Source organism: Eleutherodactylus coqui, chromosome 13 (genome assembly GCF_035609145.1).
Source record: "Eleutherodactylus coqui strain aEleCoq1 chromosome 13, aEleCoq1.hap1, whole genome shotgun sequence".
Taxonomy (NCBI): domain Eukaryota; kingdom Metazoa; phylum Chordata; class Amphibia; order Anura; family Eleutherodactylidae; genus Eleutherodactylus; species Eleutherodactylus coqui.
The window spans coordinates 71,125,543-71,141,287 of NC_089849.1; the positions used below are offsets into that span (position 1 = coordinate 71,125,543).

At 43.4% G+C, this 15,745-nt stretch overlaps 1 protein-coding gene across 2 annotated transcripts in view; it reads right to left on the minus strand.

Annotated features, from left to right (window-relative positions):
- The window catches only part of USH1G (USH1 protein network component sans), a 43,241-nt gene that overhangs the window by 12,186 nt on the left and 15,310 nt on the right, over window positions 1-15,745 (minus strand). For both annotated transcript variants that reach the window (XM_066586543.1, XM_066586545.1), the window contains exon 2: window positions 8,786-9,169. In XM_066586543.1, coding sequence (XP_066442640.1) covers window positions 8,786-9,169 — 384 coding nt within the window. The remainder of the gene's footprint in view (window positions 1-8,785; window positions 9,170-15,745) is intronic.

A 15,745-nucleotide genomic window follows, 5' to 3' on the forward strand; every position in this document is an offset into this window, starting at 1 on the left:
ATGATCCTCTTCATCAGTAGTTACGTATTTACCACATCCCCTTCCTAGATTTGTCACAACACTTTTTCACAAGTACATTATTATGCAATATATTCACATAATTGTAATAGTTTCCCACAAAACAAAACCCAAATAGATATTGTATTAGTCCAACTCATCTAAATGAATGTGTACATAGTAATATCACACACACAGTCATCAACTATGTGTATCTCACACTCACTTTCCCTGCCTTCACCAATCCATCCATTCAATATGCAGTAAAGTTTCTGATCTACACAAATAACCATATATTTCATAAACCCCACATTTATATTGCGTTCTGCATGGTCTCAGATGTTACCAGGATCCACAAACGTTTAACATATACAAACAATTAACATGTAGACAGACCACAGACAAACATTAGACATTGAACAAGGGTTTTCCTGTAGCTAATGTGCACAATAAAGACAATCTGTTTTTCCAACACATATGAGTTCTCCTGAACTCCATATGCAGTGGAGCTGCCAAAAATAAACAAAAAACCTTCTCTGAATGTAGGCCTTTTTTGTTGTTTTTTATAAAAACAAAAACTAGCACTATCAATTGTAAGGCGATATCAGATGTCAATGAATGACCAAGGTTATCCCTAGAAACAAACAAATAGGTTGTTAGCATCCCATCCCCCAAACAAACAGTCTTGAGGTCTACCCTGTAAAACAAAACATATTAGAAAAAGGAAAAAACATTTATTTTTCAAAGCCAAAGATCTCAGCCAGCACATCCTTGCCGAAATATTTCTCATCGCCTGTTATCTTGAAGAAAGGGAAAAATAAAAGCACAGTGAGACAAAAAGCAGATTAAACAAAAGATTATAATCATTATAATCCCACATTGGAGCATTTGGGGTTCTATCAGGTACGTTTTTCCCCAATTCTCCCCTGGGGTCATATAATCCCCTTTTCTTATACAGTTTCCACATCTCATCTGTATGGATCCCATCTATTTTCTCCCATGGGACCCCAGCGTTCAATAAAGCTATGAACATATCTCTCCTGTTTACTCCACTTTGATTCACCTTAGTTCTTCTAGTGCAATTTGGATTTTGATCTTGCTGTGATCCGTCCTCATTAAGGACCGGACCAAAGTCTCCCAAATCTCCCAACTGCCTTACCGCTTCCAGAACCTCAGCCACCGGATGACCAGTCTGATTTATCAATACAGGCACGATTACTTCTTTATATGCTGGGGGAGCGGTTTTGATCATCTTATTCCTAACACATGTAGTCAACACTCTTCTCATCAGATCATTTTGCTCATTCATCACAATTGCATGTTTCATCATTTCCTCCTTAATCCTCTGCATACAATCAGACAAAGAATACCAGGGCTTCTCTGTATGCGGACAATCAGAATCAGTAGGATATTTATATCTTATAGCCGTCGCCACCACATCTAGTAGAGTGGATCGGCCCCGCTGGACTTGTAAAGTCCTGAATGCTTCAGCTACCACTGGGTCAGTTGACAAATTAACAAATTTGGGTGCATCTTTACCATCTACACTTACACCATCTGCTCCGCCATCAAACAATCTCACTATCCAGGTTATTAATGGTTCATCTGGTTTCTGTGCAAATCTTTCATGAATGTCACTTAATTTCTGCTGTGAAAACTCTTCCACTACATCTCTCCTCACTGGTCCTTTTGGAGTACTCACTGTTCTGCACTTCATGACGGGATTTGCTTTTATAGGAGGTGGATCAATTTTTCTACACTCATTAAAATGTCCAACTTCCTCAGCAGATTCCGAGAAATGCTCAGATTCATCTGAGGAAGAGTCCCAGATATCTCCATCCCACTTATTAGGGTCCCAATCAACTCCTGCTTTGGCCACTACAGTATGAACCTTTTTCTTATTCACTCTCCCTCTGCGTTTGCGGTATTTGTATTGTGCGACCCTGACAACTGCCTTTTCTGCTACTGTACTGTACTGATCTGCTTTATCCATAAGCAAGCTGTTCTGACATTGGGCCATCACCAGAGAACTACGCACATCACACATCTCCTTTTCCAGTTGCTGCACTTCCTGCAACGCACTCTGATATTTATCGTGCATCTTCCGATATGCACTCAGCAATATCCATCCTCTCCGACACACAGAAGCAAATTCTTTGCCTTTTTCTACTTTTACTTTTTGCAAACATCTCACAACATCCACGGGCTCTCCGCCCTCCAGCACATCATCCCACGGCTCACATAATCCACTGCACTGCGACCACTCAGCGGCCAATATATTATAGGGGGCTTTATTCCACCCTGGGATAACTGATAATTCATCTTTGTTCTTAGCTACTGACATTTTTGTACTGTTGCGGATTTTCTTAAACACCGACATTTTCACACTATGCCAGATTATCACAAGAAATTCTTCAACTATCAGTTTATCAAAATTTTCCTTTAAAACAAACTAGTGTATTACTCTCTGCGTAATCCTGTTCACAGCGCCATTTATGTATTGCTGCAAGGAGCAAGACTTAGTTCAAATTACGCTTTAAAGAGAGTAAGACACTATAAAAGGTTTAACAATAAGAATTTATTAAAACCAAATGATAATTGAGCATAATGGTGAATAATTGTCCTACGTTTGTAAACTATCGGATCTATATACAAAGGAGAATATATACAAAACATAAAGGTTGCAGATGTTACATAACAAAGTATAAAGATAGCAAGTTACATTATTACCTAAACGATTACAGATCACATATTACCATCACCAAAGGTTCCCTCACTTCTAGGGGTTCAGCAGATGACATACTCATCTACTACTCAAAGCTTCTCATCCTTCCATCAAAAATTCCAAGAGCTTCTCCTCCTAGATTCCAACAGCTACTATTCCTCCATTCCAAAAGCTTCCTACCCCTTCGTCCCTCTCCTGTCCTTTATATTAGTATAACTTGCTGAGTCATAGGCCATATTCTCCAAGCTTTGCAAACCAAGATGTTATCAGTCTGAGACCCCCCACCATCTGAAGGAGCCAGTTTCATTGATCAAAGGTTCAGAATCAACAACTCAATTCCCTAGACAATGATGATGGTATCACAGGATTAACAAGACTCAACAGATTCCTGGCCATACAATGTATATGGACAGAGCTCAAACAAACCTATACAAATGGAATTGTAGTAAAAGCAGGTAGCATTGTTCTGTATAAGTAAGACCAATATACATATGTTAGACCTCTATCTTATACAAAGAACTAACAAGTCACATACACATTTCACAGTTACATCAAAGCTTCCTACACCAAACAGGTTTGAAGTCCACATGAATGTTCATAGCTATTCGTATGTAAGATACAAAATGGAGAATAAAGGAAAATACAAAATGGAGGATGAAGGACAAAATGGAGGGCTACAAATAGCCAATTATATTTGTACCACAATTACCCCTATGGGGCATACTTGGGCTGTATGCAGAAAACAATAGTTTTGGAGTAAAATAGTCACTTATTAAGAGCTCAGCTAAAACTTGTAAATTACTGGTCGGTCCTGCGCTGGCACTGGTATGGGGGATGAAAGTTACAACTTCCCTATGGAGTGAGGTCTACCTGCTACGTTAGCCAATTAAGGGAGATCCTATAGTTTAATATACAGCATGTTAAGAAAATGAATTGGATAGGTCATCGATATCAGATCAATAGGGATTAGAGATGAGCGAGTATACTCGGTAAAGGCAATTGCTCAAGCGAGCATTGCCTTTATCGAGTACCTGCCCGCTTGAGATGAAACGTTCGGGTGCCGGATCTCTCTCTCCCTCTCCGCCCCCCCCCCCCCCCGCTCCCTCCTGCTGCCTGCCGCTACTCACCGCTCCCCCACCGCCGCCACCCGAACGTTTCATCTCGAGCGGGCAGGTACTCGATAAAGGCAATGCTCACTCGAGCAATTGCCTTTACGGAGTATACTCGCTCACCTCTAGTAGGGATCTGACACCAGGGACCTCCTACCAATTAGCTGCTTTTCCAGCAGATGTGCACCAAAATGACAGTAGCACAACTCTGTATACCGTAGAGCGGCGGGGCAATGGTGCTGCACGCTCTGTCCCATTTACTTTAATCATATTCCATATTAGCTTTGTATACTGTATAGGAATGAATACCTCAACATTAACGAATGGTATAGGTTACTTCTAATTTACTTATATCACATATTAAAAATTACTACTAGTACTATATTAAGGTGTTTTCCCACAACCTAAAATTGCCTCAAGCACTCTGTCCTGAAGAAAGTTTAAGCCGTGGGAAAATCCCTTTAAACTCCATACCAGTATCTCCCTGCTTGTGCCGGTCTCTCTGGCTTGTAATGATACCAATTATCTTCCAGAAATGATAGTAGATAACAATGTAATTGAGTTCATTTGTTTTGCATATTCAGGTGTGTCTTTATCTTATCATCCGGCTACTATTGAGGAACTACTATGTAATTGCTAAGAAACAGATCTTAAATGTGATTAAATGAGCTGTGGCCGGTCTCACATGTGCCTATGCTACTGTGTTTGAGAGCTCCGTCACACGGCCGTGTTTGTGAGCGCAAAATCTGCACGTGGTAAACACAAAGAATAGAACCCATTGATTGCAATGGAATTGTTTTCAGCGCATTTTGCATGCGCATCAGGAACAATATCTTTTCTCCTTAGGGAGAGCACCTAGAAGGTGATTAAGGAGGCTTATAAGGCCATTCATGCTCTTCTGGGTAATATGCAAATTAGGCTTTCACATGAGCGCACATCGGCCTGCTATTTCACAGCCGGCCGATATGCGCTGTGATTTGATGCATTGGATTCCAATGCATCAGATCACATGGGCGTATTTGCAAGACGTAAAAACGCCCGGCTGGCCAATATAGCGCCAGTAGTTTTTATGTTGAGCCCAAAACATAGTTCTGGAACTATGTTTGGGCCGGAATACGCCCAGCCGCTGCACGGGCTCCTATGGGAGGCCATGGCAGCAGCCGTAGGTGGGAGAGAGTTTAGCAGAGTGGCTTCTAAACTACCTGCCTCTGTTCTCATCCCCTTCCCTGCGCAGGCTTACCTCTCCTTCCCACTCGGTCTCTGCAATGGGAGTGGGCGGGGGCAGAGCTAATTGCCGATCCGCCTCCTCCCATTGATGGCTATGGGCAAGGGGTGGGATGTGGGTGGAGCTAAGCAGCCACCTTGCCCTGCCCCTTGTTCATAGCCATCAATGGGAGGAGGCGGGGCTGACTGGCATTTAGCCCCGCCCCCTCCCATTGCACAGATAGAGCTAAGAGAAAGACAGGTAAGCCTGTGAACAGGGAGGGAGTGGAAATGGGCGATGGCCTGGTGAGGTTGGCGCATTTGCGCCGGCCTCAGCAAGCCATATAAACAGGCGCACAAATGTTTGATTTGTGCGCCAGTTCACCAGTTTTTTCACCCCCAATGTAGCATATATCGGCCGTCCGTTTTCACGGCCAGCCGATATGCGCTCGTGTGAAAGAAGCCTAAGGGAGATATAACAAAACCTCTACAGCGCAACCTATTGGAAGGCAGCATTCCTGCAACTCAATGTTAGACTCTTTGTACAAACCCTGTAACAATGACTGGAAATTCATAGTTACAAGGCTTGTATAAAGAGTCTAACATTGACCTGCAGGAATGCTGCCTTCCAATAGGTGGCGCTGCAGAGGTATCGTTCCAACTACCTTATTTGCATGTGCATTTCACGTGTGCGCAAAAAATAGGACCAGCTCTATTTTCCTGCGTTTTGCGCAACAATGGCCCCAGCGAAGCCTATGGAAGGTGCTCAAATAAATAAGGTGAAACACTGCACAAAACGCAGGAAAAGAAGACAGCTGAACTTCATTAAGCTTTAATAGCTAATGATTTCCACGGAAAGAGAGTGTCATGCGCTTCTGTGAACTAGCCCTGCGCGTGCGATTATTACAGCAATATGTACTGACACGCTCACCACAGGCTGATTACGTGGCTCTTCAGACATAGTTCATGCGCAAATATGCTGTGGTAAGCGTTTTTGCGCAAACGCTCGTCTGGAAGAGCCGATACGGGCGCAGTTTTTGCACACATAATACACATTACCATTATTCTATAGATTTTTAATTTTGTCGCTTGAGGCATGTTGTACCTTGCCGCATATTATGCATGCATACATGCCAAGATAGTGTATGGGCATTGGCGGCGCGCAGCAAATACATATGTCATTGCATACTTGCTGCGCACGGCCAGCAGGCAAACACGGTTGTGTGTGAGCCCGGCCTGAGTGGCTGCCCACGTAGTAATAAACAGCAAACAGCTGGATAGTTTAGATCATTGTAACAATTGTGTGATTTAGGCCAGTTTCACACGAACGTATTGTAACAGGTCTGTAATATGGACACATTACACATGACATTGCAACAATGTATCATCAGTATTCAATTGTTTGATATAGTTACCCAATAAAAAAAACAATACCAATCAAGAGGCAAAAACAGCTAAAAGTATCACATGCTGCGTTGCTAAAACACAGCCGTGAGAAACACAGCCATTTAGATTGATTGACTTTACTACATTAGCTCTGTATTAACCGTCCGCAAAACACGGATCAAATACGTCTGAAAGCGGTCGAAAGCAAAAGCAGGCCACAAGGTTGCGCACATTCCTCTTTTTCTTGTAAGGAAACATTTGCTTTGAGACAATGGACCTGACATTTCTTTCATAATTAGAGCCCATTCACTTGGCTGAGTTTTCACGTCTTGTGCTACCTGTGTATACAGCTCCATTATAGCCTATGGGGCTATTCACATGGCCATCATATAGTGGCTGTGTCGGGTATAGCAACTCTGTTCCATTCACTTGAATGGAAATCAGCTGCTCTCAGGCCACGTGAACCTGATATCATAACTGAGAGGAGGCTGCAGCGCTCACACGAATTCTGCAATGTCTTCAAACAGCTGATCAGTGGGGGTCCCAAGTGGTGGACCGCCAACAATCTGATATTAATGGTCTATCCTGAAGATAGGTGATCAATATCTCAGCGCTGGAATATGTATGACGCAGGGGTGAAAATACCACCTGTACAGTCGGTTGAGCGGCTCAGAGGTGCAGAGGAAAGAGGGAACAAGCGGGTATGCATTTTAATTGAAAACAAAAAAATTGCAACATTGTGTCGCTTTTTACAATGAGCACCTTCCTTCTCAGACTAATGAAAGCGCTCATCATGCAACTAGTGCTTCCATCAATCTCAGAGACGAGGGAAGCACTCATTGGTATAAGAGGACTGAGGAGCAGTAAGCATGGCTGGTGTCTCAACTCAGGGCTGTCGCATTGGGTCATGTGTGATGCGCAAAGCCAAGAGAAGCAGGGAGCAGTGAGTATATGGAGGCAGCTGATCTGGGGTTTGAATATTTTTTTCTATCATCTGAGGTTTGTAGTTATCTAGGTGTCTGATTAAAGGGAACCTGTCACATTGTACATACAATCCTATCTGTGGCCGGTATGTTACAGAGCAGGAGGAGCTGAGTAGATTGATATATAATTTCTATGGGAAACTATTCAGTAGAACTTGTATTTTAATTATTTAGATCTCTGCTTGGGAGTCCAGTGGGCGGTCCTATTTACTGACTGACAACTATTTATAAGACCGCCTACCAGACTCCTAAGCATAGAAACAGCAGGCATTTAAATAGGTTGATTCATTTCAATAGGGACTGTATATGCTATTCAGAGTCTGCGGAAATCTTGGTCAAGACATTATGGACAACTTAATGATTGTTTTTCAGTCCCCCACCACACCAGGTATAATTTTTTTAGTAAAAATAGTTAACGAAATATAGGATTTTCAATCATCGAACTCAGTCTGTTTTATGGATACACTTACAAGATCCACAAACACATCCCTATGTTTGGTATCTGGTCCTGTTAGGACTTACATGATGCTTTATCTAAGAATGTCACTATTAATTTTATTATTGGCATATTGCTATAATATACTATAACATTATAATTGGTTGGGTCCAACCAATGAGACACCAACTAATCTGCAGAAGCAGGTCCACCCTTTTGCCAGCAAAGCAGTGCTCTGGCCACCCTCTGTGCAGAGAAATGAAGTCATAGCTCAATGGGGATCAATCAGGGGATTAGTGGAGGTCTTGACATTCAAACTCTCACTAATATCACATTCTAGCATTCCCTATGGTAGAAAACCCCTTTAAATCCCAGCTCTTTACATTGCATCACTAGCAGTTCTGTAGAGCGTTCTGCGCTGCCTACAGACACTGATCGACAGTTTTCCTGTATGAGTTAGACCCCATTTACACTGATAGATGATCGCTGAAAAGTCGCTCAAACAATAATTTGAGTGACAGTTTTGGGCGATCATCTTTGCATAGTCTATAGTAGCTAAGTAGCTACTTAAGAGCTATGCAGGCGGAGCGGGACACCGCTGCTATCTCTCGGCGAACAATACAGCTGTTTTGCATAAGCAAACAGCTGTATTGTTCTCTGCAATTACAGCTCGCTTCCCGCTGTGAACTACCCAGCGAGACACGAGCTGAAAGAATCTTATCAGCACTGCTAGAAGAAAACAAGAATTGAGCGAGGAACGACTCGTGCACGAAAACTGCACGACGTCCGTGCATTTAGACGCAATGGTTATCGCTCAAAAGATGGCTTTGAGCGAATTTTGAGCGAGAATCGTTGGGTCTAAATGGGCCTTTCTATAGTTACATTTTATGATTAGACATTTTATGACATTTAGATATTTTGCATGCAGTGTTCTATACTGTGGTACCTGGAGAAGCTGGAGAAGCTCATGGTATCAGAATGGTCAGACATCTCCTTGCGGTAACGCCGCTGCATACGCTCATGGTGCCGGCGCTGCAGTTTTGCACAGTCACGAATGCGTTTCTCTGCTTCTCGGAAAGCGCGGTCCTTCAGTTTAGACACCAGCTTAGGATTTAAACTATTTTGCTTGGCTGCAATGGAATCCAGATAGCGTACACACTCCATGTGCCCCTTGGTGGCTGCCATATCCAGAGGGGTGTGATAGTCATTATCCAGACACCAGATATTGGCTCCAAAGGATACCAGAAAGGACAGGCAATTCAGATGGCCATTGGCAGCAGACAGATGCAGTGGGGTGTTTCCCCAAATGTCACATTTATCTGGATCTCCCCTAAAGAAGATAAAAGAGGGACAATAAGTGAAATAGTAGGTGGGCGGTTAATGCAGTCAGTTAATTGAGCTCCCTTTAAACCAGTGTTGCATCTGTGGGTGAATACATTGTCTAGCTCTTATACTTATAGAGCCAAGTGCTCATACATTTCTATTACTGAGCTCATAGTAGTAGCACCACTAGTCTCTCCATTTATCCTAGAAATGTCTTCTATCACATGACTCGACAGGTTTTTATCCCCTGAAAGTAAATAATAACATGCAGCCTGGGGAAGTCTTCAGTCCGGGACAGTATTACGTACAATGTCACCAATGGATGCGCCGTTATCAGTGAACACAATGGGTTGTGTATAGGGTTGCTGGTCGTGATCGGCCAAAGGGTAAAATTGAGGTCATTTTTGCAGAATCGGAAGAAGTCAGCCCGACCCAATTTTTGTCGAAAATGACTGAAAATCGGGTAGCACTGTTGACTTGTAGTGCTGGAATTCTAGGTTCAAATCTCATCAAGGACAACATCTGCATAGACTTTGATAAACTTCATACAGATGTTGGCCTTGCTCAGATATGAGCCTAGAACCCCAGCAGTGCTAACAGTTGAGCCACCACACTTCTTCTTTTCTCTCCAGAGCAGAAGAATAAACATAAAGAGAACATAAAAACTCCATACAGATGTTGCCCTTGGTCAGATTAGAATCCAGATCTCCAGCACTGCAAGACAGCTTAGCTAACAACTAAGCTCCCACGCGTCTTCCATCTTTCTTCCCTGCAGGAAGAGAAGAAGGAAAGCCACAAAGAGAACATACAAGGTCTACACAGATGTTGCTCTTTGTCAGATGTAAACCTAGGACCTCAGCACTGCAAGGCAACAGTGCTAATGACTGAGCCACCATACTTTGTTCTTCCTTCTCCTCCTTCCTCTTTCTCCTCCTTCACCACAGGAGAATTAGGAGTAGAATAAAGTGAAGGATGAGGAGAATAACACGAATAAGAAGAATTTTTGGAGTTCTAGATTCACGTCTGACTATGGACAACATCTGCATGCAGTTTATGTGTTCTCTTGGAGTTTCTTTTCCTCCTCTGGAGAAGGATGATAGCTCAGTTGTTAGTACAGTGGCAGTTCTAGTTCAAATCTGACCAAGGGCAACATCTCTATGGAGTTTTTCAAAGTCCATGTAGCTGTTGTCCTTGATGACATTCAGACTTAAAATCCCAGCACTGCAAGGCAATAGTGTGAATCAATGAGCCACAATCAATCAGTCTGATCACTCCCGACCCAATTATTCCAATAATCGCTTATGACTAGTATATTAATCTGATGGTGTTTGACAAACGGGAAATGTTTGCAAATGACGGATGCAATAAATTGGATGGATAAACAGTCCATGTCTGAGTCTGAACCTACGGCGTACAATAATAGTCAAATTTACTACAAACCTTGAAGCCCGTGATTGGCTGAGCAGTCACATGCACAATGTATGGCACATGTCTGTTCGCCACTGGAATATGTATTTTTTTCTTAATTTCACACTATTTGAGGGCTCCTTCCCACGGACGGATTTCCGCCGCGTAATACTATTGAACCTAATAGCTCAATGCTCACGGTGCGGAATTCCATCGCGGAATTCTGCACCATAAAATCTCCCGTCCTCACCCGCGGCATGCTCTATTTGCTGCAGGTGTACGCGCGGACGGCTTCCAATGCAGTCAATGGAAGCAGCCCGTCACACTATCTTCCGCTGTAGCACAGCGGAAGATAGCGTGAAACCGCTTCCCCGCCTACCGCCAGCCGCGTCATAGGATGCGGCCGGCGTGTCAAGCGCTCAATTGCGGGACGTAGGACGCCGGATCCGCAGGTAAGTATTGGTTGTCACTGGGGGGGGCGTGACGTCACTACCGTGTGAAGCCGGCTTAAGCTAAGAAAACTTGAGAAACCATCTTAAATAGCTCTTTACAACCTTGGAAAACTGAGTCACAACCACAGAGCAACATATAAGTAAATAAATATGTTGCAGAGAATGTTTTAAAACTTGTCAGAAGGAGTTTGATACATTTGTTACTTTGTCTTAGATTTTAGTATTTTGTGCATTCAGACTACTAGCTTCTTCTGGGTAGAGGTTTCTTTCTTAGGTTGCTCTCAGTGGTATCAGGATTCAATCCTAAAGATACTTCTGTCCCAACGCAGCGGCTCCACTCTCTGAGCTATCTGAGCTGCAGGACAACTCCTCTCGCAGTATCAGTATCACGATACATGATCACTGCTGAATCTACTAGATGTGTCCACCCTTAAAGGGGTTTTCCAGGACTTTAAAATTTCCCAGCCATTCATTGAACACTCAGCCAATCACAGGCTCCAATGGCCATGAAAGAAAGACCACCGAAACCTGTGATTGGCTGATCACTCATATGTACAATAAACGTCACATGACCATTAGTCTGCTTCTTCCAGGTTCCGAGCGACCGACACTGGGGGTCCAGCACTGGATGAGACCCTCTAAAGTAGGCGAGAATGCATTCTTTCATTATTTTGCACAATTAGGGCGCCCACCCACTGGTGATTTTTTTTTCTTTGCGTTTTGCGTTTTTCCTGCAGAGCAATTAGAATTGAATGAACTCCTGTCCACTGGCGTTTTGCGTTGCGTTGCGTTTTTTAACATAGGAACTGTCAGTTGCATATGTGTCCTTATTTTTCTCCTAATGCACCCATGAAAGTCAATGGAAATTAATGGAAAAGCCGCGAAAACGGGACAAAAAACGCCGCGAAAACGAGGCGTTTTTCACGCACGAAAATCGCAAACGCCAGTGGGTGGGCGCCCTTACACTGGCGAGAAAATGGCGCAATTTTCGTACAATGCGAGAGCGAGTGAAAACGCTGAGTTTTTGCAATGATTTTCAATGGTTTCCGTCACATTTGCAATGTTTTCACTTATGCGATGTTGCGAGAGAAAAAAATTGCGGCATGTCCTATCTCTCTGCGGTTTTCATTTTTTTAAATCTTCCATATTTCCCTATGGAGCCTCCATTTTATCGTATAGCAAAGCACAAACTTGCGGTTTTTGTGCGATGGAATGCGTTTTTAACATCGCACAAGAAGATTGCAAGTGGTAGCGATGTTTCTGTGAGAGAAAGCAGCATTGACACAAAATTCGCGGGGAAAAAGTTGCGATTTTGCCTCGATTTTCTCACACAGCAAAATTGCGTGAAAAAAACGCACAAGAAAAATGTGTGCAGCAGCCCTTGGGGAACACCCCTTTATTGTTCTAAAAGTTAGGATTAGGGGTTTTCTGAGATTTCTTTTTTAATTGGATCCAGGGTAGGTAACAGTCTAAAATAATGAAATACCGTCAGCAGTATTGGCTCTTTAGCTGCACCTCTGGTCCAGTGCCGACACTTCGTTCCCTCTCAGGTCTAGACCCCAAGGTTTCTGCAGGGGCCACATGCTGCTCATTCAAATAATCACTGCAGCCAATTGCTGGCCTCACTGGTCAAGTGAACAGAACTGATGGAGATAGCCAATGTAGGCAGTTGGCTAAGTAGTGCTGGTCTGTGAGAGAATGGAAGCTCCCCACGCCCTGGCGATGACGCGGCTAGCGAAGTGTGATGAATTGCATGGCAAAAAAGATTCATAGCTATGGCTGCGACAGCAGGATGACCATCAGGATTTCCAAGGACTTGTGGACAGGTCACGCTGACGATTTTGGGTTATCCGGAACCAGTCAAAATCAGTACCACAAACAACTTACGTAAGTGAGGCTGGACTCGTTAAATAGTGATCAGTGTGCACTGATTAAGGACTTGTTAGTTAGCCTACAGCAGGTTTGTGGGGTATTAAGTAATCTAGTTAGGTAGTGTCCGTGAGTGACTGTGTGAGGTACATGCTCCGCCCCTGATTACATGACACTGACATCATCACAGGTCCTCCATTCCTGTGCAGATTACGGGCGGACTGCATCCCCTACAAACACATCCCCTACACACCGAGCTCTGCCTCTGATTACGTGACAGTGAACTCATCACAGGTTCTTCACTTTATTAAAGACCTGCAAAGCCAGACAACAGTTGTGTGCTTACAGCACCTATGATGATGTCACCATCATGTGATCAGTCACATGTGTGGGAGGAGTCTGGTGGTCACATGATCATTGTGTGCTGGACTCTGCTGTGCTACTTGTTGTATCAGATGAAAAATGTATGTAGCAGAGCTGTATATTTCACATGTAGCAGAGCTGTGTGTGTGACTTGAATGTACCAGAGCTGCGTGTGTGTGACGTGCATGTACCAGAGCTGCATGTGTGTGACGTGCATGTACCAGAGCTGCGTGTGTGTGACGTGCATGTACCAGAGCTTTGTGCATGTGACGTGCACGTACCAGAGCTGTGTGTGTGTGATGTGCATGTACCAGAGCTGTGTGTGTGACGTGCATGTACCAGACATGTGTGGTGCATTGTGCCACCAGAAACACTAGTGTTATAATTTCCTAATAATTACTAGTTAATGATATATATGTGACGTTTATGCTGCAAGCGTGGAGCAAGCCACCTGACGTGCAGAGAGGAAATGTTGTGTAGTTGGGGTTAGACCTTCAAGAAATTGTACCGCGCATGCGATCAGCAAATGACATCCGCTGGTATTTAATTACCTGCGGATGCCCAATGATTGCCTATGGGCTGATTGAACTGATCACACGTGAGGGTGACACGCACGGATTCCACAATTCAATTATGCCCGTAGACATGAGGCCTTAGTCCAATAATATCTCATTTAGCTGGTGTGTATGGTGTGCACAAAGGTACAGAACACCTGTATACAAAAATTATCATATGTGCATAAGCAGGCAGGGGCAGGGTAGACAAAAATTAGGGGCAGAATTATTTGCCTGGTGACGTGGTAACATAGATACGTATTATTGCCACACACAATGCCCATGTCACAGAAAATATGGTTTCCACTTGATTTGTACATTTTTACAATTTTTTGTAATTAATATTAATATGTAACAGGTTCCCATCGTTATGACCTTAGGAGACCAATAACTGCTTTCTGCATGCGATTATTGGTATCATTTTGGGTACTATATTCAGCATTTATGGGATGGCTGGTAAAGGGTTTGCAGAGCACTGACACCAACAGAAGAGGGGACGTGTCATGATGTATACCAGGAGATGCTGCCAACGTAAAGTCAGTGGGGTTCGACTACTGTAACTCTTGCCAACTGGCAGTGGCATTAGGAAAGTGCTGTGCCACTTTGTTGCACCTTATGGTGTAGACAATGCAATGCAGCATATTTGTCATGTTTCTACTATGCTTAACAGGCCATTTTCCCCAGCGTGTCTATAACTCCACATGCATTCGTAACCTGCAGTATAACCATTTCATTCATATGCATAATTCATGGTGCTGGGTTAGTGAGATGGAGAATGTAACTGAGCTCATGAGAGGCAGCTAAGTGACTCACGCACACGCATGACACAACTGCCTGTACGGTGACCTCTGCACACACGTGACTCGCCATACCTACAATACCCCAGAATGAGAGCCATAAGGATACATACCGTCTACGTCTAAACCCAGAATGTCATGTATTGATGAAGGAAGCATCCAAGGCACAATAATATCACTGTACATGTAGCATTACAGAAGAATGAGGTGTCCGTACATACAACTGCCATCTACTGGGGTAGTTTCTAAAAAGATCCGTATGGTACATGACAAATAAGTAAACTACTCATGTGCAAACAATAAATGTGACCGCAATAATGCTTGTACGCTGTATAAGACATCCAGGGAGTTCGAAGTAAAAAGCAGATTCCGCGCTCACAAGGTCCGGGATACGAAAAGTAAAGTACCAAGGATTGCTATATAGATATACCATACTTTATTGCAACGCGTTTCGGCTGACGCCTTTTTCAAGCAATACAATTACATATTTAACACAGCACTATATATAGCATATAGTATACTCACTCGCTAGATGTCATTCTCATTAGTATGTACGCCATGGGAGGAGTTAGTTAATTGACACAGAGAGGTGGACCATGTGATACATTGGAACGCTACGTGCATTTCAATATTGGACAAGGTGGAACGCATTCTCTGCGTTCCATTCTTACTATTACAGAGAACCAGCGTAGTTACCACCCATTCATAAAAACATATAGATGCATTGATCATGGGTATAATCAACATGTCAAGATCTACTTGCTCACTATAAAAGGACATACTACAACTAGGTGCTCACTGTTATAACAGAGAACCACATTTAAAAGATACGTAAAGGAGAAGAAGAAGAAGGAGAAGGAGGAGAAGAAGGAGAGGGAGAGAGAGAAGAAGGGGAAGGGGAAGGGGAGGAAGAGGAAGAAGATGAAGACAAAATTCTGTCCCTGGACCAGAGGGTGGAGGAGGGATCTTATCCTTACTTGATCTTCTCTTCCTGGACCCTCCGTTCTGCTGGTTCGGTGCCTCGTGTTTGGGTGGACTGTATGGCCACCGCCATTGTCTAATATAAAATGTGAACTGCTGTGTGATTGGCCAATCAGAGAGCTGCTATAGTGCATTAGTAGTCCTAACAGTAAAAGTAGCT